This window comes from Plecotus auritus (assembly GCF_963455305.1).
Source record: "Plecotus auritus genome assembly, chromosome: 3".
Classification (NCBI taxonomy): Eukaryota; Metazoa; Chordata; class Mammalia; order Chiroptera; family Vespertilionidae; genus Plecotus; species Plecotus auritus.
Window position 1 is genome coordinate 178,222,647 of NC_137772.1, and position 25,930 is coordinate 178,248,576.

Consider the following 25,930-nt stretch of genomic DNA (forward strand, 5'->3'; position numbering starts at 1 on the left):
ATTTTGTTTATAATGCCTGACACAGTGTGTGCAAATTTTCTTGGAAGAAATGAAAAGAAGGAGGGAGATAAGAAGGAAAGAGGAAATATAATAGGGAAGCAGGCAGAGAGAAGACAGAAATGGAGGAAGGGAGATCCCAATGGGGCAAATAGGGAAGATGTATATTTGATACTTCCTCTTTAGTGGGAAAGCTGGAAGAGTTAGATATAGCTCTTATCTGAGGCCTTAATGCTTAAAGGCAGAAGTTGAACATCGGAATTTTTTCCATGGGATACTGCTGAGTTCAAAACACAGAAGTAGGTCCAAATGGGTCATCAGAGCAAAGGGAGTCTGAGGAGAGTATTAGGTATAGAGCAAAATGAGAATGGGAAAAGCAGGAAAGTTGAGGGAAAATAAGAAAAACCTATCCCTGCCAGGTGGCTCAGTTGCTTAGAGTGTGGTCCCAACACGCCAAGGTTGAGGGTTTAATTTCCTGTCAGGGCACATACAAAAATCAACCAATACATGCATAAATAAGTGGAACAATGAATCAATGTCTCTCTCTGTCGCTGTCTCTCTTTCTCTCTAAAATCAATAAATAAAAAGAAATAATCTATACAAATTCAAAAGAAATTGTAGGACAAGGCCACCAACTGGGTTTATTTCTTGTACCTAGTGGCTTTTCATTCATGGGCAAGCAAATCTGATTAAAGGGACATAAACCACACACACACTTGATATATATGAACAAAAAAGGAGTCACATACTATAAGCAAAGAGGAGGCCAGCATCATAGGCCCTACAAACTCAGAGACTAAAAGTAACCATATCAGATGGTCTGAACATAAGAATTCCTAACTAAAAGGGGCTCATGGCAGGTCCTAGGCCTGTAACTTCCTTGACAAAGATCAGTCTTTATTTGAGTAAGCCTGTCTATGGCCTTTTTGAATCTAAGATAACATACCTCTGGGTTGTTTCTGGTGGGTTTTTTGTTGTTATTGTTGTTTGTTTTTCCTCTTTGGAATGTCAGAGTAATCTCCTTTTCCAGACCCTTCAGGGCACCAGAGTAGAGACCACAGAACCCCTCATTGTTATGTTGTTCCTGAATACCATCTCTCTGTGCTGTAAATGTGAATTGTTAACTATCCTATACCCACCAATGTAAAAGATGTGTCTCTCCATTTTATTCTTTATCCAATCTTAGTGATTTCCCCACTTTGCTTTCTCCAGTAAATTTCATGTAAACCCCCTTATGGCTCCTCCTTTGAGTCTAATGTATAAAACAAACTGTAAAATAGACATTCTCCAGAACATTTTCTCAATTTGTTGAGATTTTGCTTCCTGGCAACTGTGACATATCTTTTGAAATTCAACTTTTTGAACCTAAGTAATTTAACATTGTCTTCTATTATTTCTCTCCTTAACCCACAGCTCCTGGGGGACAGGGAGTCTCTAGTTCATTTTCTCATCTCCTGCTGAGTCTAGTACAATGACTTCAAATAGTAAATGCTCAAAAGATTATTGAATAAATAGTATTATATATTTCACAGGTGCTGGGAGTAATTACTTCAATGAATTTAACTTCTTGAGGAAAACCTTTGTAGATCTGAATTCCTTCTGAAAATATAAAGAGTTGGAGTAAATAAACTCTAAGGCATTTCCAAAATACAAACTATTGGGACAATGGTAAGGTTATGTCATATATATATATATATATATATATATATATATATATATATACACATACATACATACATACACACACACACACACACACACACATATATATATATATATATATGTATGTGTATATATATATATATATATACACACACATACATATTTAACCTCTTTATCATTTTTAGTATATTACTGGGCACATAGTGGGAACTCAATAAGTGTTTGCAATGAACTCCAATATGTCAGACATATTTAAGTTGAGAAGAAACAAAGATGTGTTTCTGAAGTTTCATATAAATTGCTTATGAGATGAACACTACGTAAATCATACAAGAGAAATTTGTTATTAAATGGTTCCTAAGGTGAATTTTTTTACAATATTTGGAATTACTTTGCAATATAATAACTCCTTAATCTAATCCATTTTAAAATTTCACATTTTTATGTGTCAAGGTTGCTGATAATAGGATAAACCATATTGGTAGCTTACAATTATAAGGGCACCAATCGACTTAACTATTGACTAAATCAAGCAATTATTCTGAGAGAATTTTCCCTCTTTCTAAAGTTCCCAAGATGGTATCTATTTATCTCTCTCCGTCTCTCTCAATCCCTGTGTTTTAACTCATAATTCAAATTTGGTAGATCTATCCTAAATTATAATGCTATGCATAAACTTTTCACTTTCCAATACTCCTTTCCACATTCCTCCCCCTTGTTTAACCACACGCCTCACCATTTGCGACAATAGGTATGCCTTCCATGGTGTCTGGATCATCCATAGTGTCTAGACTCTTCGAAACATCTGCCTCAGGTGGCGGCTTTTGTATGAGCATGCTGGAAGTTGAAGCTTCCTCAGCTGAGAAACAACATCTTTAGGTCACCCTCAAGGTGAGATTCAGGAAAGGGAATGCTCCTTATTCACTTTTACTTTCTCTATGCCTCTCGGCTGTCCAGGGCCTTTTCACCATAAATCCAGTGAAAAATTAGAAAAGTAATGACTCTCCTCAACAACTATCTTATCTCAAAAAGGTTCTACTTCTTTGATACAAATGGGGAAAAGCAGAAAATGTAACTAGATTCTTTGAGACTGGGGTAGAAGAGAAAGCCAGTTTTCTTTGGGACTCTTTATTTTACAACTTTTAGAGTATCAATTACAATGGGAACAAGGACTCCCATAGATGAGCCCAGAAAGGTTAAAATAATCCACAAAGGACAAGAAATCAACTACTAGCTCATGTACTATAAATCTCATTCTCTCTCAATTCCCAAGTCCTCCTCATCTGCCTAGGGCTTATCTGTACATATCAGGCCAAAATCTCACCTGATACTTGTACCATGAAATAAAACGACTGAGTGACAAATATTTTATCATGGAATAAATAAGTCAGTTGACCCCGAAAGCCTGCATTTACATTAGTTAAGTCTCACATCCTGTATCGAGCCTCCATTCAAGAGACAAAGGTACCTGTTCTCTGAGGAGTCCTGACTAATTGGCGAGATTGAATCACACACATGAAAAATTTCAGATGCAATTCCTCTTTATGCATGGCTGACTCCTAAAAATAGAGAGAGTTTAATCCGAACGAACAGATTTGTGAAGTGATTAAGATGAACGAAAGTGACACAGACCAGGTATGATCACTAGTAACAGGACTTATGACCTGACAGTCTAAACTTCAACCTATGAAGTGATACAAAGAGTCTACTTTTGTCCATGTGACAGAGCAAGATCCCCTGAACTCAGCAAGCACTCCTTTCCCAGCTGCTAAGAGTAGGTAAGAGGCTGGGGGCCTCCAGAGGCTTCCATTCTTCAAGTCTGAGCTCAGACTATGGCTATCAGTTGGGTTTAGAACACCTACTCAGGAGCATTTTTCCTGGCCCAAAGAGCTGAATGAACAAACATATTTCTCTCCATTATTTCCTCTTAAAAAGTATGGCACATTTAAATAAACCTGTAATATTTTATCTGAAGAAAAAAAAAAAAAAGGATGGCACAGATTACAGGTTAATCAATTCAGTCACAGGAACACCACCAGGGCCATTTAGTTCTACAGAGGACAGACTCTTTGGTCCTTTCCTCTATTTAGGAAAGTAGATCTCTGGTAGATCCCAATGGCTTTCCTCACACCTACACCCCTGTTTCAAACTCCTCAAGAGTTCTGGACGTTTCTACATGTTTAGAATCTAATCTATGCCAATCCTAAACTCCCCCCCTCGCCCAACCCTTTTTTTTCCTTTCCCCTAATGGCCAATCAAGCATCATATGGTGCAGAGTACAGGTCTGCAAGTTAAGAAACTTATTTCCTAATCCCAGATCTGCTACACACTTTATAACTTTGGGAAAATATTTCACTTTTCTGAAACTATTAGATTAAACTATCTCCAAAATCCTCTACAATCACTAACGTTCTGTGATTCTCAAAAGACAATATAGCCTGAGCTTGATTTAGCTCTCAGGTCTAGATCTGCCAAGGTGACAACAGGTTCCAGCAGATGAAAGGCCACGGAGAAGGCTGCCATGGAAACCGGAGCTGTAAGCAATAATCGCCCCCGGAACCAGAAGACGGCGGGTGAGGGGGTCGGGGGAACAGAGAAATGCGAAGGACGAAAGGCACACTAACAGTATTCCGGGAACAAGAAAAAGCCCAAACTGAAAGTTCAGAGAAATTATGACTACAGCCTTAGATGCTTCCTAGGTTTCTGAGCCTCGCCATACTGCGCAGGCGTTTCACGGTACTTCACTGTGCTCTTTGACCTCCCGCCCCAACCCCTTCTTCCTCAGCCACCGAGCGGCTCTTCCGGTGTTGGGGAGGCGGTTCCGGTTCGCGGCCGTTCCCGGGTTTTGCGTTCCGCGCCCGGCCGGAAACCCCTTCGTATAGCAGCCGGTTCCGGTTCGGTGAGTGGCGGCGGGAAGCTGGGGGAGGGGGAGGATGGAGGGATCCTGGCCCGGAAAGTTGTGCTGCTTCGGGCCCCGCAACCTGGGCTGCGCTGGGCGGAAGCGAGGACGGCTGTGGGGACGGCGCTTTTTCCTCTGCCCCGCCCCCTGGGACCACCTCCCCTCCCCGGAGCTGTCCACCGGCGACCTGGCCGGCGGCCGTTAGGCTCCTAGAGCCGTTCCTTCAGGCCTTTTCCTCTTCGGCGGTGGGGAGGCGGTCTCCCTGCCATTACGGAAGCCCCCGTCTCAGCGCCCAGCCCTCCTTGTGGGGAAACAGGCCGGTTGGGAATTCGGAGCTTTCCCGCCAGAGCAGGGTCATCTCACGGGAAAGCTGTTTTCGCCGGGAAGATCAGCTTATTTATTTATTTTTTTTTACACCTGCTTCCTCTCCCGCCTTCCTTGAGACCTGAATGGTATTTCTCGACTACTTCTGCGTCTCACGTAAACATTTCTCCAACTCGTTTACGCTGTGGTATCTCCCTGAGATGTGAGATCGCTAGTGCCACCACCAGAAAGAAACGTCTGGACCCTCCTGCCCAGGCTATGAAAACCCCCTTACCTGCCACGGTTTGCTTACCTGGCTCATCGCCTTCTGGTAATTCACTTGAGCCGTCTCTCTCGGTGTTCCCTAACGTGGTCTCTCTGGGTATATGCCCAGCTCTCTTGAGCTTGGTGATTTCTGTTTATCGCTGCCTCTGCAGTATTTGCACTATCTTGTTGGCAATAACTTGCTCCTTTATCACTTTCAAGTCAGCCTTGTTAAAGTCATTTCACTTCACGTTTGGTACACTTATTATAATTGGAGTGGTGGTGATTCTTATAAAATTTATGTAAAACCTTTTATAGCCTACCAACCATTTGACTTAGGGTTCTTGTTGGGCATTTTGGATGAAATAGACCGGACCTTTATTCTTTATAAAGATAATTTGTGTTAAGGACGCCTATTGAAAGATAAGTTACACTAAATTGGGAATTACATTTATAGTGAAACTTTAAGCATCTCTTTAAGCATGATTCCTTAACTTTCTTCCAATTTAGAGATTCCCTACCTTGCCCACCCCACTCCAGTTCCATTTTGTGTGTGTGTTTAAAGAATTAATCTTTTTTGGTTTTTGTTAATCTTCGGCTGAGGATATTTTTCCATTGATCTTTTAGAGAGAGTGGAAGACATCCATGTGAGAGAAACACATAGATTGGTTGCCTCCTGCACACAACCTGACTGTGACCCAGGCGGGGGAGGAGCCTGCAACCAAGGTACCTGCCCTTGACCGGAATCGAACCAGGACCCTTACACCGGCAGGCCGAAACTCTCTCCACTGAGCAAACCGGCCAGGGCTCTAGTTCCATTTTTGGAAGCCTCATTCATTTTTAACCTGATTACAATTAATATATCCCAACCGGCTAGGGCTCTAGTTCCATTTTGGAAGCCTCATTCATTTTTATCTGGTTACAATTAACATGGTCTTCATATCACCCATCTGATGAGATAAATCTAGAGGGAGCAAATGGATTAAAAAACTGGTTCTGCTACTTCAGGCTAAGATGATGTAACTCTTAACTACTGCTTTGGAAGTCTTTACCTGACTCCCACATCTACTAATCGAATTAGCTTTATTGTCTTGCTATAAATATCCATTTATAGATCTTACTTCCCCCAATAGACAGTGATCTTCTCAGCAGCAGGGACCAGTTTTTATTCTTCTTATCCTCAGTATCTTGTATGTAATTGGTATACAGTAAATGTTTGTGTGTGCAAGAAGTTTCTTAGTGTATAAGGTGTTAGAGTGTTAAAGTGTTTCAGGTGTTAGAGTCTAATTGGGAGATAATAGATGTAAAAATATCAAAAACAAAAACATGATACAGTACAAACTGTATCATATACAAAGTTTTCCAGAGCACAAAGTAGGGTGATTCACATGATCACTTCCACACCCTTTTCTTTTTCTTTTTTAAAAAAATATATTTTATTGATTTTTTACAGAGAGGAAGGGAGAGGGATAGAGAGTTAGAAACATCAATGAGAGAAACATTGATCAGCTGCCTCCTGCACACCCCATACTGGGGATGTGCCTGCAACCAAGGTACATGCCCTTGACCGGAATCGAACCTGGGACCTTTCAGTCTGCAGGCCGACACTCTATCCACAGGGCCAAAACAGTTAGGCTCCACACCCTTTTCATATCATAAATGGTTCTAATCACATCTTGGCCCTGGCTGAAGCTAATTGTACAGTAGTTCTCTATAGTATATACTTTCTAGTAACTTCATAGCTCTAAACATTCTCTTATAATCACCTCTTTGCATGTATGTAAGCATATAAATGTTTTATCATACTTCTTACATTCTGTTACTGTCAGGACTTTGCCAATTTTTTCTTTCAGATTTCCTGTTATCTTCTGTTCAGTTACTAAATTGACTTCACATGAATACCTGTAACTGTTTATGTTCTTTCAGTAAAATAAATGAACAATGTGAACTAGGAAATTAGTTATTAGAATACTTTTCTTAAAAGAAAAAAACGTTTATGTTTTAAGAATTTAGGTGGCACCAAAGGTTCCAGATCCAGCATTTCATGTTGAATCTTGGGTTAAACGTCCCTTCTCCCAATGCAACTGCAAAGTGGCAAAGTGAAAGTACCATAAGCACACTGAAGAAGCTGGATATATTTGCATGAAAATGTAAATTTAGGGCTTTAATTATTAAAATCATAAAACAGCATAGATTCCCTAGAATTAGCTAGGGCTTGCTTTTATATTGCTAAAGCGTATGAGTCCTTGTTGAGGGTATGTTAAAGGATGAGACGTTTTGTGATATTTGTTGAAAATCACATTTGCTTGGAAGTCAGGATACCTGGGTTTTAGTTTTTCCTTTGCTCCATCTGTGTGATTTTAGGCAAGTCACTTAACCTCTCTGGACATAATCTCTCAAATTCTTTGATTTCTTGTTTGCTGAAGCAGCCTTTCTTTGTGTGTGCACTTCGTTGTGATCATAGAGAATATCTGTTACCAATCTGTAGTTGATAAAGTATTCCATCTTTTTTAAGAATAATGGTGATAAGATTATGAATAATATAAGTGTGACTATTATCATGCCTAATCTTCTCTTGGAAATCTGCCAACAAGTATGTGTGCCCAGGGTATGTTTATTAACCTAGTCCCAAGCAGTTAAGCTTTTAACTTCTTTTTCTGGGAAAATTAGATCCATCAGAGGAGAAAGTAATTTCATATAGGCAAAAGAGCTTTGAATTTTAGCAGTTTGAATAACTATGGGGAGAAAGTAGTACTACTGGGACATTCCTTGACTGTCCTCAGAATATCAGTAGCTTTATGTTTGGCTACTGAATAAGACGTGTATGGAAGACAAGTCTTAATAGGACCACCACAAGATCTATCACTTGTTTATGAAATAGTTTAGCATAAGATAATAGCAAGAGCATTGGGTTGGGAATTTCAGTGTAGTCAACTTTATGACCAAATGCAAATGAATGTCCAAAGGGTTGGCTCTCCTAACTTGCTTCTTGATGTAATATTCTGTGATTGTGTGGGTAGTCCATAATTGCTGTTTAGTATAGCACAGATTGTAGAAATGTTTAGAAATACCTCAGGCTAGTTATAGTTCTCATTTTCTTCCCATCAAGTCAACTCTCCTTATCATCTTATATTTTTCTCCACTAAAAACACAAATTTCACTTCTGAGTGGTTTCCTGTTTTATAATTAAATGAAGAAGATATTCCAGTGTATAACCTTTCTGTTTTCTGCCTTCTTTTACAGGTCTTTGTATTTCTGCTAAAGTCAGTGATGTGAAAAGACCTGACATGGGTAAGACTGATTATGAAGTGGTTATTCAGTCCTTTTAGTTGTAGTTACTCTGACTAGTTAAGCTGAATTGGAAGAATGGGTTTTCTTAACATTTTTAATATTTGCATTTTTGTGCTTAATAATTTTAAGGGAGATCTCATACTAATTTTGTAATACAGTATACCAAACAATTTTCTTTTAGTTGAGACATTGTCTATAGCATTTTGGAAGCATTTTCTCATTCATTGTATTGAAAAAGCCAAATAATACACACCAGCAGACATTTACTATGTGCCAGGCCCAGTTCTAATTACTTAAAATGTATTTATTTAATTTACAATCATCTTACAAGGGTACCTATAGTACCTATAAAATAGGCACTGTTATTATCGCCATTATATCGATGAGGAAACTTACACACAGAGGTTAAGAAACTTGCCTAGGGTCACACACTATAACTGGCAGAGCCAGGATTTAAACTCAGGCAGCCTGGTTCCAGAGTCCTTGTCTTTTAGTATTTCTAAAAGGTTGCGGAAATATTGTATTTCCTTCTATATGAGAAATAATTTGATTAAGGTACATTTTAAGTTTTATTTAGCTAGTGGCACTGACAGTTGTGACTGGAACATTTTCCACTATTCACAGTACTTTATGTCTGTAAAGGGGGTCAATATAAGGTCAAGACTAGTAGCCAAATTAAGAATAGATTGAGAGCCCTGGCTGGGTAGCTCAGCTGGTTAGAACATCATTTACTAGTAAAGCAGGGGTGGGGGACCTTTTTTCTGCCAAGGGCCATTTGGATATTTATAATATTCTCAGGCCATACAAAATTATCATCTTAAAAATTAGCCTGCTATATTTGGTCAAACATTTAATTAACTCACCCCTAATGCCTTGCAGGACCAGACCAAGTGATTTCGGGGGCCTTATAGGGCCCAAGGGCTGGATGTTTCCCACCTCTGATTTAAAGCATCATCCCGATACACTAAGGTGTGGGCTTGATCCATGGTTAGGGCACATATAGGAATCAGCCAGCGAATGCATAAATAAGTGGAACAACAAATCGGCGTTTCTCTCCCCCTCCCTTGTTGCTCTAAAATCAATAAAATTTTTAAAAAAGAGTACATTGAAAATCTATACAGTTAGATCTTACATTCTATTTGCTCCTTTTAAATTCACTTTGGTCCTCTCGTTTCTGTTTTTCCCTTTTGCTTTGTGTACCTTTTCTGTCATTTGTTTCCCTTTTTTCTCATTGCTGATATTATAAGTCATTGAGTTCCTTTATTATTTGTTTCTATTCTACTCTTTTATAAGAAAATAACAAAGTTCTCAAAAAATGGTTGTGAAGTAAGATTCTGCCATAATATTACAGTGATTGAGCTGATGTCTGTTAAGAGCCATATGAATAAATGTTGCTTTTGGCAGAACATTTTTTAGGTCGATTAACTTTTAAAGCACTCTTTGAATTAAAACAGAAGAAATAAACTACTGTTAACTAGTGTTTGTTTTTTGAATTGTGAAATTTTTCTCCATTTTTATAATTAAAATTTTTTCTACAGTTAAAACATTCAAAAATTTCTTTGGGGGAAATGTCATTATTTTAAAATTTTGCATTTAACTCTTGACAGTTTTGAGATTTCTTACCAATGGTTATTTATGAAGACGAGATCTTATTTAATTGCATGGCTGGTTTTTGGGAATTATTGTTATCATCCTTACCCAAGGACATGCTTTTATTGATTTTTAGAGGGAGAGAAAAGGAGGGAGAGAGAGAAAGAGAAACTTCAATGTGAAAGATAAAAATCAATCAATTACCTCTCATAATTACCCCAAATGGGAATTGAACCCGCAACCTTTTGGTATATGGACTGATGTTCCAACCAACTGAGCCTCCCGGCCAGGGCTGGGAATTATTTTTATTAAGTGAAAAGACTGGTATATAGTAAAGTAGTTATTAAAACATTATGTGACTTGAACTAATCTGGACTCTTTCTCCAGATGATATTGCTGATAGGATGAGGATGGATGCTGGAGAAGTAACTTTAGTGAACCACAACTCCATATTCAAAACCCATCTCCTGTCACAAACAGGTTTTCCAGAGGACCAGCTTTCACTTTCTGACCATCAGGTTAGAAATAATTTTCTTTTGTCAGTTAATGAATTATTTTGGCTTAAGTTTTCATCTTAGGTAGTTTAATGGCAAACTCAAAAGTAAAAGCATATACAGTATATAACCTTTTTAGAATCAGTGATTCTAATGTTTGAAATTCTGTTTGATATATTAAAGTTAAGACAAGAACCAGACTATGCATGAGTTCTTTGACAACAGTACCTTTGAGAAAACTCTTTATTTCTCAGAATTTTACAATTATCAGTACCCAGATCTGTGTTGTTTTAAACTGTATCTTAAAATTGCTGAGCATTAAATGGGGTGTGTATATTTGTAAATATACAGCAGCTCTGAGATTTTTCCATGCTGTAAAGCTTGTATTTATATTCTCAAAGAACCAGCAGCATCAGCATCACCTGGAAGCTTGTTGGAAATGCAGAATTTCAGGCTTCACCCCATATCTACTGAATAAGAATCTACGTTTTTAAAAATCTCCAGCTGATTTATATGCACATTAAAGTTTGAGGAGCAATATTAATAAAGCAGTCTTTCTCAGTAGGAAAGCCATTACTAATTTGAATAAGGTGATTCTTTGCTGTGTAAATCTGATTTAAGCATAGCAGAATGTTTAGCATCTTTGGCACCTGTGTACTAAATACCTTTAGCATCTGCCCCAATAATTATTTTAATAACTGAATATGTATTCATGCATTTCCAGATTTATACTGGTGTGCAGCACTACCCCTGATTAAAAACTCTGTCAAGTTTTCGAAAAAATCAAAGTCAGATTGATTTTGCCTGCCTTTTTGATATATGATACACTGGTTTTCAGAACAGGAAATACTAAATGCATAGTTACCTTCTCATGAGCATTTTTTGAATTAAGTTGTATAACAGATATTTTGCCTATTTTTCCCCCTGAAGCCTCATTTTATCAGATTGTCTGTTCATTCTGACATTCTTACTTAGTAGTATGTTGTTTAATTTATAATACGTATATATATAATTAGCTATACAGGGATGGGCAAAAGAAGGTTCATATGGAAAATAACAATAATAAATAATAATACAAAAATAAACTGTTTCATGTGCTCACAACTGTAAACCTAATTTTGCCCCACCCTGTATTGAATTCTGAAATAGGTCATAATCTTGTTTAATGATACATTTTTTTTCTAGTATAAATTCTTACTACATTTTATTGTCAGAATATGATTTCAGAAAAATCTTCTGCTTTGTTTAGATATTACCTTCCAGGCAAGGAAATTTGGACGGATCTTATACATGTTCTACAAGAAGTGCAGCTTATAGTCCAAATTATTATTCAGGTATGATACATTACTTGGAGTCAAGACCTTAATATCTTTCAGATTTCTTCTTAGTGTATCATTTGTGTTTACCATCTGTAAAAGTGAAAGCATTGTCAAAAGCAAAATAGTATTTTCTCCACTAACACATCATTTTAGTAAGCTGTGTATCTGTGTATGTGTATGTTGTTGCTATGATACTTTACTCATCTAGTCTGGACTAAATATTTTTTAATGGAAAAGTTGTTTTGAAATCCATTCTCCTCGTTCATTATGTCATTGTAAAAAGCACTACAGTTTTGTGGAGTTTTTTTTAGACATGTCTATGTGATGTAAAGGTTATTTGTTTTATTGATTTAAAGCTCAAAGTTAGCCTATTTCAATTCTACTTGAAACCATGAATTCTGAAAATTTATTTCTGCCCAAGTGTATCTCTCCATCAGGGCAGGAAATGTTAACTACATGTCTCTATCTAGCACCTGCCACAGCCATGCTTGCATATTTAAGGGCTTGCCTATTCAACTTGTGATCCATGACAGAAGTCAGCATTCTCTAGGCTATTCTAGCCCCTGGTCTGCCTGACTTTGCATCTCCCCTTCCTACGATTTGGACTTCCAAAGATCTTCTGGTTCTGTCTTGGGGAAACGAAGAATTTTTGTTCGTTAGCCTCCTGGCAGTATGACCCAGGAAGATATTAGTGTTTTCCTATGTCTTTTCACTCTGCTTCAATCTCCCCATGTTATCACAAACATAGGAATATTAGTAATACCACTGAACCTGCCGCAGTGAGATTTTTATAAGGATAAACAGATAATAAGTATGAAATGCAAGTAATAATTATTGTTGTTATTTGGCTTCCTCAGGATTCTTTGTCAGCAAGATGAGATCTCCTCCCCTAAAAAGACGTTAGTATGATGCTCTTTCAGATTTATATTATATTTAAATGTCATTTAGGTGGGTGGTAATTTATCCTGGGCACTGGATTTCCTCTACTGGGATGGGAAATGGTCTCCACATAGTATGTGCATAATTTATATAGAAAAATCAGTTGTCATGATTCTTCTTATTACTGTTTTTTTGTTAGTCCTCACCTGAGGATATTTTTCCATTGATTTTTAGAGAGAGTTTAAGGGAGAGGGAGAGACAGAGAAACATCGATGTGAGAGAGACACATCAACTGGCTGCCTCCCGTGCAAGCCCTGACTGGGGTCAGGGATGGAGTCTGCAACCAAGGTACCTGCCGTTGACCAGAATTGAACCTGCCACCCTTCAGTCCATGGGTTGATGCTCTAAGCACTGAGCCAAACCAGCCAGGGCAGTCATCATTATTGAAAAATCCTTCCTGATGAGCAAAGAACCTGAAAGCTTGTTTGATAGCTCATTATTAATCCTAGGGGAAGGGTAGTTGAGTGGATAATGAAATCAGATCATTAATATTTTCATTTGAACTCAGTTTGTGTTTCCTTGTAATTTCACATGCTGATTTACATTTTTCCTGTATTTGTCCTTATCTACAAGACCTCTAAGGTCACTGTCTAACAATCAGAATTTTAAATCTTGAATATCAAGGGTCTATATACCTTTTTCTTAAAGTCTTTCATTTAAATCTACTTTCTATCGTGTACTTTTTAAAACTTTCTTTGCCATACCCATTCCAGTTCATTGCATGTCCTACAGAATTTTGTCTCAGCTATCTCCTTTGGCTGTATTATTTTCTGATAATCTCCACATTGGTTTCTGTGGTCAGTCACTTCGAGCTTTACCTCTTAATTGGGCTAGACATGGGTCCTAAGTTTACCTGCCTTAGTTTTCTCGTTCTGACTGTATTGGTATTTGTCTCCTCTGTCACCTTGCTATCCTTTCCTCCACCAAAATGAAAATAAACACAGGAAAATCCCAAACTTTAGAATGTAGGGTTTGGAGCTTTCTGTTTATTGCTTTACTGGATCTGACTCTTTTTTTTTTTTTTAAATATATTCCATTGATATTTTACAGAGAGGAAGGGAGAGGGATAGAGAGCTAGAAACATCGATGAGAGAGAAACATCGATCAGCTGCCTCCTGCACACCTCCCACTGGGGATGTGCCCGCAACCACGGTACATGCCCTTGACCGGAATCGAACCCGGGACCCTTCAGTCCGCAGGCCGACGCTCTATCCACTGAGCCAAACCGGTCTCAGCTGAGTAGCCTTCTCAGTAGCATGTGACAGAGAGGCATATCAAGCTTTTAAAAATCTACTTATTTTTTTTATTTCATAATTTAATTTATTTGAAAATAAGTTTATTATCTCATAATAATAATATTTCATCCTAATGCTCATTTGCAAACATACAATGTTTACAAATTAAAATTTGAATAAAATAGTAAAGTATAAAGAATAAATATTCTTAAAGTCCACTTTCTTACATTTTGGGATATATATATATATATATATATATATATATATATGTATATATTCTTTTCAAAACCAGTAGTTGCTGAGGATATGTATAAACATATATTTAAAATGTTTTAATTTTCTATTCAATTATACTCTTAATCAAGAGGTCTTGAAGTCTGACCAGCACTAAGTTATTAAAATGAAAGTGCTGTGTTTTTTCTGTTTTCCAAAAAAAATTTTTAAATCAATGTTTTTAATAGTCGAATCTTAAATGGATTAAGAAGTAGATTTTGAACCCTAAACAAAGAAGAGTAAGGTGAAATGATTTTGCTCATGCTTAGAATCTTTATCAATGTCTTCTCTTTAGAAAATACGTTAAATTAGGTTGCCAAGCTGGCATTTAGTAGATGAAATGATTTAAAGCATCCTGCTATTTATAATTAAATAAATCCCAAGGAAAGCAGGAACTACTTAACTGTTGGTTACTTTCATAGTAAGTGATTGGCTGATACACTTTTTTTTGATGAAATAATATTTATCTTTATTATAAGCAAAATGTTCTGCTATTTTTATTCTCTTCTATTTTATTTTTTTAAACAAATCTTTATTGTTCAGATTATTACAGATGTTCCTCTTTTTCCCCCCCATAGCTCCCCTCCACCTGATTCCCCACCCCACCCCACCCCATGCCCTTACCCCCTGCCTCTGTCTTTATCCATAGGTGTAAGATTTTTGTCCAGTCTCTTCCCACACCCCATCACACCCCCTTCCCCCCAAGAATTGTCAGTCCACTCCCTTTCTATGCCCCTGATTCTATTATACTCATCATTTATTCTGTTCATCAGATTTTTTTATTCACTTGATTTTTAGATTCACTTGTTTATAGGCTTGCATTTGTTGTCATTTTGTTGTTCATAATTTTTATCTTTATCTTTTTCTTCTTCCTCTTCTTAAAGAATACCCTTCAGCATTTCATATAATCCTGGTTTGGTGGTGATGAACTCCTTTAGCTTTTTCTTGTCTGTGAAGCTCTTTATCTGACCTTCAATTCTGAATGATAGCTTTGCTGGGTAGAGTAATCTTGGTTGTAGGTTCTTGCTGTTCATCACTTTGAATATTTCTTGCCACTCTCTTCTGGCCTGCATAGTTTCTATTGAGAAATCAGCTGACAATCGTATGGGTACTCTCTTGTAGGTAACTAACTGTTTTTCTCTTGCTGCTTTCAAGATTCCCTCTTTGTCTTTTGCCCTTGGCATTTTAATTATGATGTGTCTTGGTGTGGTCCTCTTTGGATTCCTTTTGTTTGGGGTTCTCTACGCTTCCTGGACTTGTAAGTCTATTTCTTTCACCAGATAGGGAAAGTTTTCTGTCATTATTTCTTCTAATAGGTTTTCAATATTTTGCTCTCTGTCTTCTTCTGGCACCCCAAAAATTCGTATGTTGGTATGCTTAAAGTTGTCCCAGAGGCTCCTTACACTATCTTCATACTTTTGGATTCTTTTTTCTTTTTGTTTTTCTGGTTGGGTGTTTTTTGTTTCCTCATATTTCAAATCTTTGGTTTGATTCTTGGGGTCCTTTGGTCTACTGTTGAATTTCTGTATATTCTTTATTTCAGACAGTGTATGCTTAATTTCTGACTGGTCCTTTTCCATTTTTAAAGGTCTCACTAAGTTCCTCAGAGGTTTTTAGAAGATTCTTGAGTAACCTAATAAATGTGGTTTTGAACTCTATGTCCAGTAGTTTGCTTTCCTCCATTTCTTTCATTTGTGACATGTTTCTTTGTCTCCTCATTTTGGTTGCTTCCCTGTGTTGGTGGGGTGGTTTTCTGTGGTAGGTGACCTATAGGGCCCAGTGGTTCAGCCTCCCCTATCACCTGAGGTGGACACTCTTGGTGCACCCATTTGTGGGCTGAGTGCAAAGTCTTGTTGTAGTTAAGCCTTGATTGCTGTTGGTACACTGGGAGGAATTGACCTCCGGGCCAATTGGCTTGAGGACCTGCTGTGTCTATAATGGAAGAACTGCTGCGCTGGAGACACGCTTATGGGGCAGGACTTGTTTCAGTGTGGCTTTGGTGCTCACTGAGTTTGCCTCTTGAATGTGCCACTTATGGATGTGAGGAGTTGAAATCTGGTGTTGTCTCATACTGACCACTAGGTACACTGGCTTCTGGATCTCCATTGGGGTGCAGGTCTGAGGCCACCCAGCAGGAGCTACAGCGAGAACTACAGTTTTCTCCTCTTTGCTTGGGGTTTGGAGGTTTTGGAGCTGTAAGACCCGGGCTGCAAGTTTGCTAGTTTAAGTTGCAGATAGGCCAGGCCATTTATATGCTAAAGCCGCTGCTTGGAGCTTGGGTGGGTTTGTAAATTGTTCGGGGCGGGGTCTCAGGGAATCACTAGGCTAGGGCGTGGCAAACAGTGATGGCTGCCAGTCAGCCGTCTCAGCGTCTCCAAGTTTCCGCGTCTCCGCGCCCTGCGCCCCAGCGCAGTAAACAACGATTCCTGTGTGCACCTCTGCAAGAAAGCCACCCTCACTTTCTGACCCGATGGCAGACAGTCCAGCTTCTCCCCATAGGAGTCTGGGTCCCCAGAGTCTTGCTGGAAACTGGAGTTCAGAGTAATTGGGAACTTGTGTCTCCCTTCGTGTTGAAAAAAAAAAGCGCACCCAGTCGCCAGTCTCCAGCCCGATTTGCGCGCCTCCGTACCTCAGCTTTTCCACGCTTGTGCATGTCTCAACGCTTTTTTCTCTTTCTTTCTAGTTGTAGAACTTAAATTCAGCCAACTTTCCCCTGGTTCTGGGTGATAGACGTTTTGTCTTTTAGTTGTAGTTTTGGTGTGGTTGTGAGAGGCAGCACGTATGCCTTATGTCGCCATCTTGGTTTTCTCCTGATACACATTTTTAAGATAACTATAAAAATATTGCCTGTTCTTATAGAGAATTAATAGAGAAAAGTAGGAAAATACCCACCATTTTATTAGAACACAACCAAATTTAAAATTTGGTTATATTTCCTTATAGTTTTATGTGTGTTTATATACATGTGATAAGTAATCTTTTTTTAAAAAAATATTTTTATTGTTTTCAGAGAGGAAGGAAAAGGGAGAGAGAGAAAAATCAATGAGAGAGAGAGAGAGAGAAAGAGAGAAAACCATTGATCGGCTGCCCCCTGCATGCTCCCAACTGGAGATCGAGCCTGCAATCTGGGCATATGCCCTTGACTGGAATCGAACCTGGGACCCTTCAGTCCACAGGTCGACGCTCTATCTGCTGAGCCAAACCGGCTAGGGCTGATAAGTAATCTTATTTGTGGCATAGGCAGTCTCATTTCTTAATGATGACAGAAAACCAGGCTAAATCATCACCAAAAAATGAGTGTCTGCAATACCATTGGTCCTTCTGTATCTTTGTTTGGTCACATCAGCAATAGAGGACTATTCAGTGATTTCATTGAGTAAAGATGGAACCACCTTATTCTGGTTAAACAGACTGCTTGATTCTGTGCATTTCCCTTGCATTTTAAAGCTGAAATCTCTGTCACATGCCCTTGAGAAGGCTACTCTAGTTTATCCTTATTCTCAAATTTCACACCTGTCAGGGTAATTTTCATTTTTTGGTAGACATCTATAGTGAGATCATTCCCTAATCAAATTTTAGCAAAAAAGTATGAGAGACAAAAATGTCTATTGTTACTACTTTGCATTTAATTTGAAGATAATTTTCTGGTCCTTTAATGAGACTCATTTTCATTAGCCTCATGTCTCTATCTTGAAAGTAATGGTAATAGATACTAAGCATAGGTAATGATTACAAAGAAGAAAGGTTATAATTCATTTTGAAAGTAAATTTATTAGATTAGGTTTACCCACTGATGAATCAACTGGTACTAATATCACTCACCCTGACTGCTTTCTATTTTATATCTTATTTACCCTAAATCCTGATAATCCTGATCAACTGGAAAAAACACACACAATACAATGCAAAACGTATACTTTTGTCAGCTGCCATACTTTTTGGAGAGAGTATCAAAGGCTACATTAAATATTTTAAATAACATAAATGTGTAATGTTAAAAGTCCTATAGTAATATGCTTTGAAAGAGGATTTTCAATGTGATATTGACAGACCAAGAACTTTAGGAAGCAGAAATATCACTCTTGTTTTCCACTGATGCTCCTCAGAGTTCCATAGCCTAACATCTGAAGTTATTTTGAAGGCATGTAAATTGTCCAGTCTTGATGATTAGGAGAGGAAGGTATAGAAATTATTTTGTTCTTAGCTGAAACTTGGAAATACAAGGTGTCAAAAAAATGTATACACACTTTAAGTTGAATTTTGAAAAAGAAATGTATTTTAGTAAACACTGCCTTTATAATTCTTCAAAGTGTGTGTACACATTTTTTGGGACATTCATTTTGAAAGTAAATTTAATTATTAGATTAGGTTTATCCACTGGTGAATCACCCTGGCTGCTGCTTTTTTATATCTTACTTACCCTGAATTCTGATAATCCTGATCAACTGAAAAAAAATTGATTATCCTTGCTTGTAAGCCACAAGTCAGAAAATTCAAAAAAACAAATAATTCTCACTTAGCCTGATTGCAGCAGAAAGCACTGGAGTATTGATATGTCTGTTGATTATGGCATTAAGTGAGTGAGATATCAGATCAGAACCAGATATACATGATGGGTCATTCTTGCCATAAACTGACCAGAATAAGCAGCAATTAAGTTATCTCTGCTCTTAGAGAGAGCCTCTGAGTTGTGAACATGGTAATTAAAAACAGGAGATACCAGCTGCTTATTAAGCAATAACTGTTGTTCATTTGAATTACAATTCTCGGCCCTCCACCTGCTTTCTTACTGGTCTGGCCTACCTTCTTTCAGGCCCAGGCCTGGGAGTGCTTGCAAGATATAGTTGGGGTAAAATGTTGACTTTTGGTGGACACCACGGAGTCACATTGATGCAGATAAGGCACATGGCTGTGGCAGGATTCAGCTCCTTCAACAATTTTCAGGTTAGTATGGCTGAATCAATTATAGTTTGTAGAAGTTCCCTTACTGCAGACTTGACTGGCAGTTGAGACTGGGATCTTCCATGAGAGACATGGTAATATGCCACATTGCTTTAGAATTCAATGTTGGACATGGTTGCAGTCAAATGGAGAACCACAGTAGGTATTTAATTTATTCAAACTTTTATTCCTTTAGATAAACCTTCCTCAGACAGTTTTCTTGGCTCAGGAGACTTAAGAACCTTTGGCCAGAGTGCAAATGGCCAGTGGAGAAATTCTACTCCAGCATCAGGTGCAACTTCACAAAAATCAAGAAATAGCCGAAGTCTTTACCTCGAAACCCGAAAGACCTCAAGGTAGGTACTCTGGCTGCTTAGTTCATAAGCCCTTTCTGCAATATAAGAGAAAATGGCTATAAGATAGTTGTTACATTGGTATTTTAAAAGAATAACACCATTTTTGAACTTTAAATCATAGAGATAAGGACAAGTCCATTTTAACTTTCAACATTTAATTTACTTGGTGCTGAATTTTGGTGACAGCCAAATCTTATTAAAGGAGAGAGCTTTTTAAAGATATATTTTTATTGATTTAGAGAGAGGAAGGGAGAGAGATTAGAAACATTGATGAGCATATCAACATCAATCGGCTGCCTCCTGCACACCCCCTAGTGGGGATTGAGCCTGCAAACCCAGGCATGTGCCCTGACTGGGAATCATCTGGTGACCTCTTGGTGCGTGGGTCGACGCTCAACCACTCTGCTACACCGGCCAGGCTAGAGGAGAGTTTTGAGGGAAATCTTGGTAGATATGAGTATATTAGGACCCTTGAAGATCTATATAGCTATTATGAACCTCAGAGTGAAAACCAGTATCTACAACTTCAGTAGCAAAGGAACTAGCACATGTGAGCTCTCACATAACCGAGACTATTTAAACCCAGGCAGCTCTGTACCTCATGGCCTTAGTCCTCTAGACATAAGCTATTTCTGTTAGAAAATAGAGTCACAAAGTACTTGCTCCTATTTACTATTTAGCCCAAATTTGTAAGCCCTACCTATTCTCTCACCAAGTTTATATTGATTATTAAAGGCAGATGAAGTTTGGCTTAGAAACTTTTCCATCAGGTGCTTTATTATATTAGTAAAATATTGCTTCTTTAAAATAGTATTTATGACTTCTTAAATTTTACAGTGGCGATGGGTTTTAGGCATGTTATATCATTTAATTTCCTGCTTAGTCAAGGCTAAGCTTTCTGGTGTTGATTGAAACCAATAAGATGGCTTTTATTTTATTTTATGATTATTAGCACATGGACTCTGGAAACGTGTCAGTACTCCCAGAATCATATTCCCATTTCTTAATATTTTAAACAATTATACCTGAATTCATGAATACATTCACAAAATTAAAACATTACTCATAAAACTAAAGACCCATGACCACTACCCACAATCTCATTCTCCTTCCCTTAGTGTATTTCCTCCCAAATCTTTTCCTATGTTTGCTCTTCTTTCACTGTCTCTTACTCATATATAGCATAATATATATGCTATGTATACTATGATGAAATGTATAATATCATTTTGTCTTCATTAAAGATATTGCGTCTCTTGGCAGGTTGCTTTTTTTGCTAAACAATGCCATACTGTTATTTTTTAAAGTAACATGATTGCAAAAACAGTACATGTGCTTTATAAAAAAATTGGAAAGTGCAGATAAGCAAAAATAAAAAATAGAAACCTCACATTCCCACCAGTCAGAGATCACCTTTGTAATATCTTAGTATATATCTTTCCAGCTTTTTTTCTCTTCATTTATACACACTTTTCCCCCCCAAAATGAGTTTATACTGTGCATATTCTTTTGTTAATCTGTTTTTTCAATCATCTCCTTTTTACCACTCAGTAAATTTTATCTTACACTTAACTAAATTATATTTAAGTTTTCCTAGTTGACCCAAACTATCCTTTACAGCTAATTTTGTTCAAACCAGTATCCAATCTAGGATCACATCTGGTAGTTATTTCCCTTCAGTCTCTTACAATCTAGAACAGCCCCTTTAATTAATGACATGATTTTTTTCCTGCATAATGTCTCACTTTTTGGATTTTACACGTTTCTTTGTCATAACGTCATTATTTTGTCCTCTATTCTCTGTATTTTTTCTAAACTTGATTTTTGACTTGAGTAAAAGGTGATGTGGTCTTATTTCACATTTAGGAAACCTGCTCTATCTAGTTCTCCTGTCATTAGTGATAATGGATTGATCTCTGGCTTAGAGAGATAATAGTCTTGTTCTTATTTGTACAGTTAGGTTTCTGTCCCCCTTGTGACTAGAACGTAATCTAAATGATGTTACTTTGGCATTATATGAATGACCAGTTCCATATCATTCTAATAGTTATTAATCTCACTTGATAACTCTTATCTGGTAACAATTTTTTAAAATTGAGTTATGATTGACATAGCATATTAGTTTCAAGTATACAACATAATGATTTGGTAGTGAAATGGTCACCACAATAAGTCTGATTGACATCCATCACCATACATGGTTACAGAAATTTCTTTTTCTTGTGGGAGAACCTTTAAGATCTAATCTTAGCAACTTTCAAATATGCAGTACAGTATTAACTATATTCACCATGCTGTACATTACATCCCTATGACATTTTATAACAGGAAGTTTGTTTGGATTTTACAGATTTCTTTGTCATAACATCATTTTGTCCTCTAGTACAGGAAGTTTGTACCTTTGGGCTTCCTCTGAACTTATAATAATTTTACTAGAGTTAATGAAATAATATTTTTCTAATTTTATCATTTTTTCCTACACTTATTAATTGGCACTCTGCTAAAGGAGAGCTCTTTTTCTTCATTAGCTGGGGCTATTTGGTGACCCTGGAATACATTTCCTACTGGCAAGGCAGGATATATGATTAGGTCTTTCTTTTTTCTTACCTATTTTCAAAATAAGTTTATTTTTATTGATTTCAGAGAGGAAGGGAGGGAGAGAGATAGAAACATCAATGATGAGAGAGAATCGTTGCTTGGCTGCCTCCTGCACGCCTCCCTACTGGAGATTGGGCCGAAATCTGGGCATGTGCTCTGACCAGGAATTGAACTGTGACCTCCTGGTTCACAGCTTAATGATCAACTACGCTGGCCGGGCTCCATTGGGTTTCAGACAGAGTAGAAGGGAGGGGAAGAGACAGAGAGAAAAACATGGATTGGTTGTCTCCTGCATGCACCCAACCAGGGCCAGGGGTCAAGCCTGCAACTGAGGTACATGCCCTTGACTGGAATCGAACTCAGGACCCCTAAGTCCAAGGGCTGACGCTCTAACCACTGAGAAAAACTGGATAGGCCAAAGAAAGTTTATTTTAATAGCCACTTCAAGTGGTTCAAATGTATTTTTTTGTTCTTTTTATTTTTTTTTTTTAGTGTCACTATGGCTTTAGCGTGTGTTAATCCACTATAATCATTTTTTGATGCTCACATTCTTGCAACTTTAGCCAGTGGGAGTCCAAGCTTACTTCTGTGCCTCACCCAACATTGTTAATTGTTGGTAGTACACTTGCTGTCTGGCATTTGAAGATGCCCTTCTACTGTTTCTTTAGAAAAAATAATCTTTTATTAAAAACACAGATACAATATACTCTCTAGGAAGCATAAATACAAAAGACATTGAGGGTAATTCATTATATCGTCACCAAATTATATTACCATCTTTTCCTAGCTGCATCCACCCATCCTAAGAAAATAAGCCAGTTCCTGAAATTCTGAGTCCTTGCTCCTTTCTCCACTCTAACACACATAGAAATCATTAGAGTTTGAAGAGTTAGAGTATATGTGTGGTTTTTTTTTAATTTTCTTTAGACCTAGTCTGATTCATTTGGGCCTAGACCACATATACTGATTTAAAGAGTTGGTTTTATTGAATTCAGTTTAGTCAGTTCTGTAACTCTATTTTGCAGACTCAGCAAAAAAGAAAAAAAAAGAAAGAAAGAAAAGAAAATTCATTATATTGATAGCAAGTACCTAAGACTTATTTGGTAACAATAAATGAGAAAGAGCACATTTTAAAAAATTTTAAATTATTTATCTGTCCTTAGAGATAAGACTGGGTTTGAGTTTACAAAACTATTTTTTCCTGCCAATTTTTCACATTATTTGGGGTGCAAATAATATAGAGAAGCAAAAACAAAATTTCCTTCAGAGGAGGTAAACAGGCCAGAGGAGAGTTCACAGAGAGTGGTACAGCCTAATAAAAGCCTCCGGTTGTTTTTAATGAAGGATGGGAGCCCTCTGTTGGTGTTTTAGGAAATGTTAAAATTCAGTTTAAAAGCTTTGTTGAGAGGCTTTGGTTTTATCCATCTCTGCAAATTTAATCTTAAAATAATTCCCTCCAAAGGTCTTGGGGCAGGGGGATGTGAGGAGTAAAAAGGAAGTGTATTGTGTATGTTTGTAAACCTAGAACTCAGATTTTCTAAAGAGATCTAATATGGTATGCTTTCTGTCGTACCACACAAGTATGTAGTTCCTGACTAAAGGAACTTATAGATCCTGAAGCTGAGACATACAATTTTAGGTGTTTGATAATTATATAGCTTGGCAATCTAAGACCTCTTAGGTGGCAGAACTTGATGCAACAACCCATATATCATTTCTTGTATATTTCCCTTAAGTGGTACATCTGTCATTCTACCTGCTAATTTTTTGTTGTTGTTATTTCTTAAAAGTGAAATAATCACTGGGTTAGATTTTCTTACAAACTTTTTTTTTTTGTGTTTTTTTGTTGTTGTTTTTTTTTTAGTGGATTATCAAACAGTTTTACAGGAAAGTCAAACCATCACTGCCATGTGTCTGCATATGAAAAATCTTTTCCTATTAAATCTGTTCCAAGTCCATCTTGGAGTGGTTCATGTCGTCGAAACCTTTTGAGCCCCAAGAAAACTCAGAGGCGACATGTTAGTACAGCAGAAGAGGTAAGGAAAACCTGCAACAAGAGCTATGGTTAGAATCTTTCCCTACATTCAGCCATTTCTCCCCTCCAATTTTGATGTTTATTAACCATTCCATTTACTTAATCTTGTCTATGGTTTTCCTTTCTTACTCTTTTTGAGTGCTGTTATCTGTTCTAAAGAAATTGAAGAGATATTTTAGTGTAGGACTTTATTATTTTTCTTACCATCTTTTATTCCTGTTGGACAGTAGACTTAATCTTCATTATTGTCTGAATACTTCTCATACATCAAACTATCTCTCTTCTTTCTTTTTTGGACCCTTTGGAAACTTGTTTCATGTGGCAAAACTGTTAACCTTGCTGGATTTGATTAAATACCCACCCTTACTTACTAGGACAATTTTTTCTCAATATAAAAGAAAAATCAAGAAGCCAGCTAAATAATTTCTATCCTTTCATTATGAGTAAGATCTTTGAGATCATAGATTTTCCCAAAAATGAAGATGTTCTCTTGACAGTTGGGTTGTTATATTTATTCAATAAACCTAAAGGAAAAAAAATTCTGTAAATATAATATAGCAGGTAATTTATACTATAGGAAATGTGCTTATACCTGTTCAGTTTAAATATTTTTTATGCATCTCATCAGCTTTGTAATGATTTCTGTGGAGATACAAATGAGTAATAATGACCTTACATTTATATAGCATTAGAGTTTCCAGTGTGCTTTCCACATGCATTATTGTTTTGAATCTGTTTAACCCTGTGATACAGGTAGAAATGAGGTAATATCCACATTTTACAGATTTGAAAAGTAAAAGAGGTCATACAACTAGTAATTAGCTAGCCTGCAACCTCGGTCTTCTGAACGAGTCTAGTCTAGTGTGCTTTTTTGTTATACAAGCTGGTGATGTGGTTCCTGCCCATTGCAGCTTACATATATTTTGGAGTCAAGAATCTTATACGAATAAAAGGGTAATATGCTAATTAGACCGGGAGACCTTCCAGACGTCCTTCCGGACAAAGCCATGGTGGTGGGGCCAAGGCAGAGGTGGTTAGGGGCAATTAGGCCAGGAGGGGAGGGCAGTTGGGGATGATCAGGCCGGTGTGGGGGGGGACAGTTGGGGACGAGCAGGCCTGCAGGGGGGGCAAGTTGGGGGCAAACAGGATGGCAGGAGGGGGCAGTTGGGGGCAAGCAGACCAGCAGTGGGGAGCAGTTGGGGGTGATCAGGCTGGCAGGAGGGGCAGTTGGGGGCGAGCAGGCCGGCGGGTGGGGGGCAGTTGGGGGCGAGCAGGCCAGTGGGGGGGCAGTTGGGGGTGATCAGGCTGGTGGGGGGGCAGTTGGGGGCAAGCAGGCTGGTGGGGGGGGCAGTTGGGGGCGATCAGGCCAGCAAGGGGGGGCATTTGGGGGCGAGAAGGCCAGCAGGGGGTGGGGCAGTAGGGGGCGAGTAGGCCAGCAGGCAGAATGGTTAGGGGCGATCAGGCAGGCAGGCAGGTGAGCAGGTTAGGAGCCAGCTGTCCCGGATTGCGAGAGGAATGTCCCAGATTGGAGAGGGTGCAGGCCGTGCTGAGGGACATCCCCCACCCCGTGCACGAATTTCGTGCACCGCGTCACTAGTAATTATATAATTTGGTAATGAAGATCTCTTAAGTGGCAAGACTTGATTATTTGTGACTTAGTAAAAATGCTATAAATTTTTTTGGTTTGAAGTTTGGATTCTAAAATATTCAAGTGGAAGGTGGCAGGACTAGTAA

At 38.0% G+C, this 25,930-nt stretch overlaps 1 protein-coding gene across 1 annotated transcript in view; it reads left to right on the top strand.

Annotated features, from left to right (window-relative positions):
* Nucleotides 1-4,560: 4,560 nt before the first annotated feature.
* The window catches only part of SENP1 (SUMO specific peptidase 1), a 53,438-nt gene continuing 32,068 nt past the window's right edge, over nucleotides 4,561-25,930 (top strand). The window contains exons 1-6 of the mRNA XM_080659077.1: nucleotides 4,561-5,192; nucleotides 8,369-8,416; nucleotides 10,394-10,524; nucleotides 11,750-11,834; nucleotides 19,404-19,563; nucleotides 24,026-24,197. Of these exons, the coding sequence (XP_080515203.1) occupies nucleotides 5,141-5,192; nucleotides 8,369-8,416; nucleotides 10,394-10,524; nucleotides 11,750-11,834; nucleotides 19,404-19,563; nucleotides 24,026-24,197 (648 nt within the window). The 5' untranslated portion in view covers nucleotides 4,561-5,140. The remainder of the gene's footprint in view (nucleotides 5,193-8,368; nucleotides 8,417-10,393; nucleotides 10,525-11,749; nucleotides 11,835-19,403; nucleotides 19,564-24,025; nucleotides 24,198-25,930) is intronic.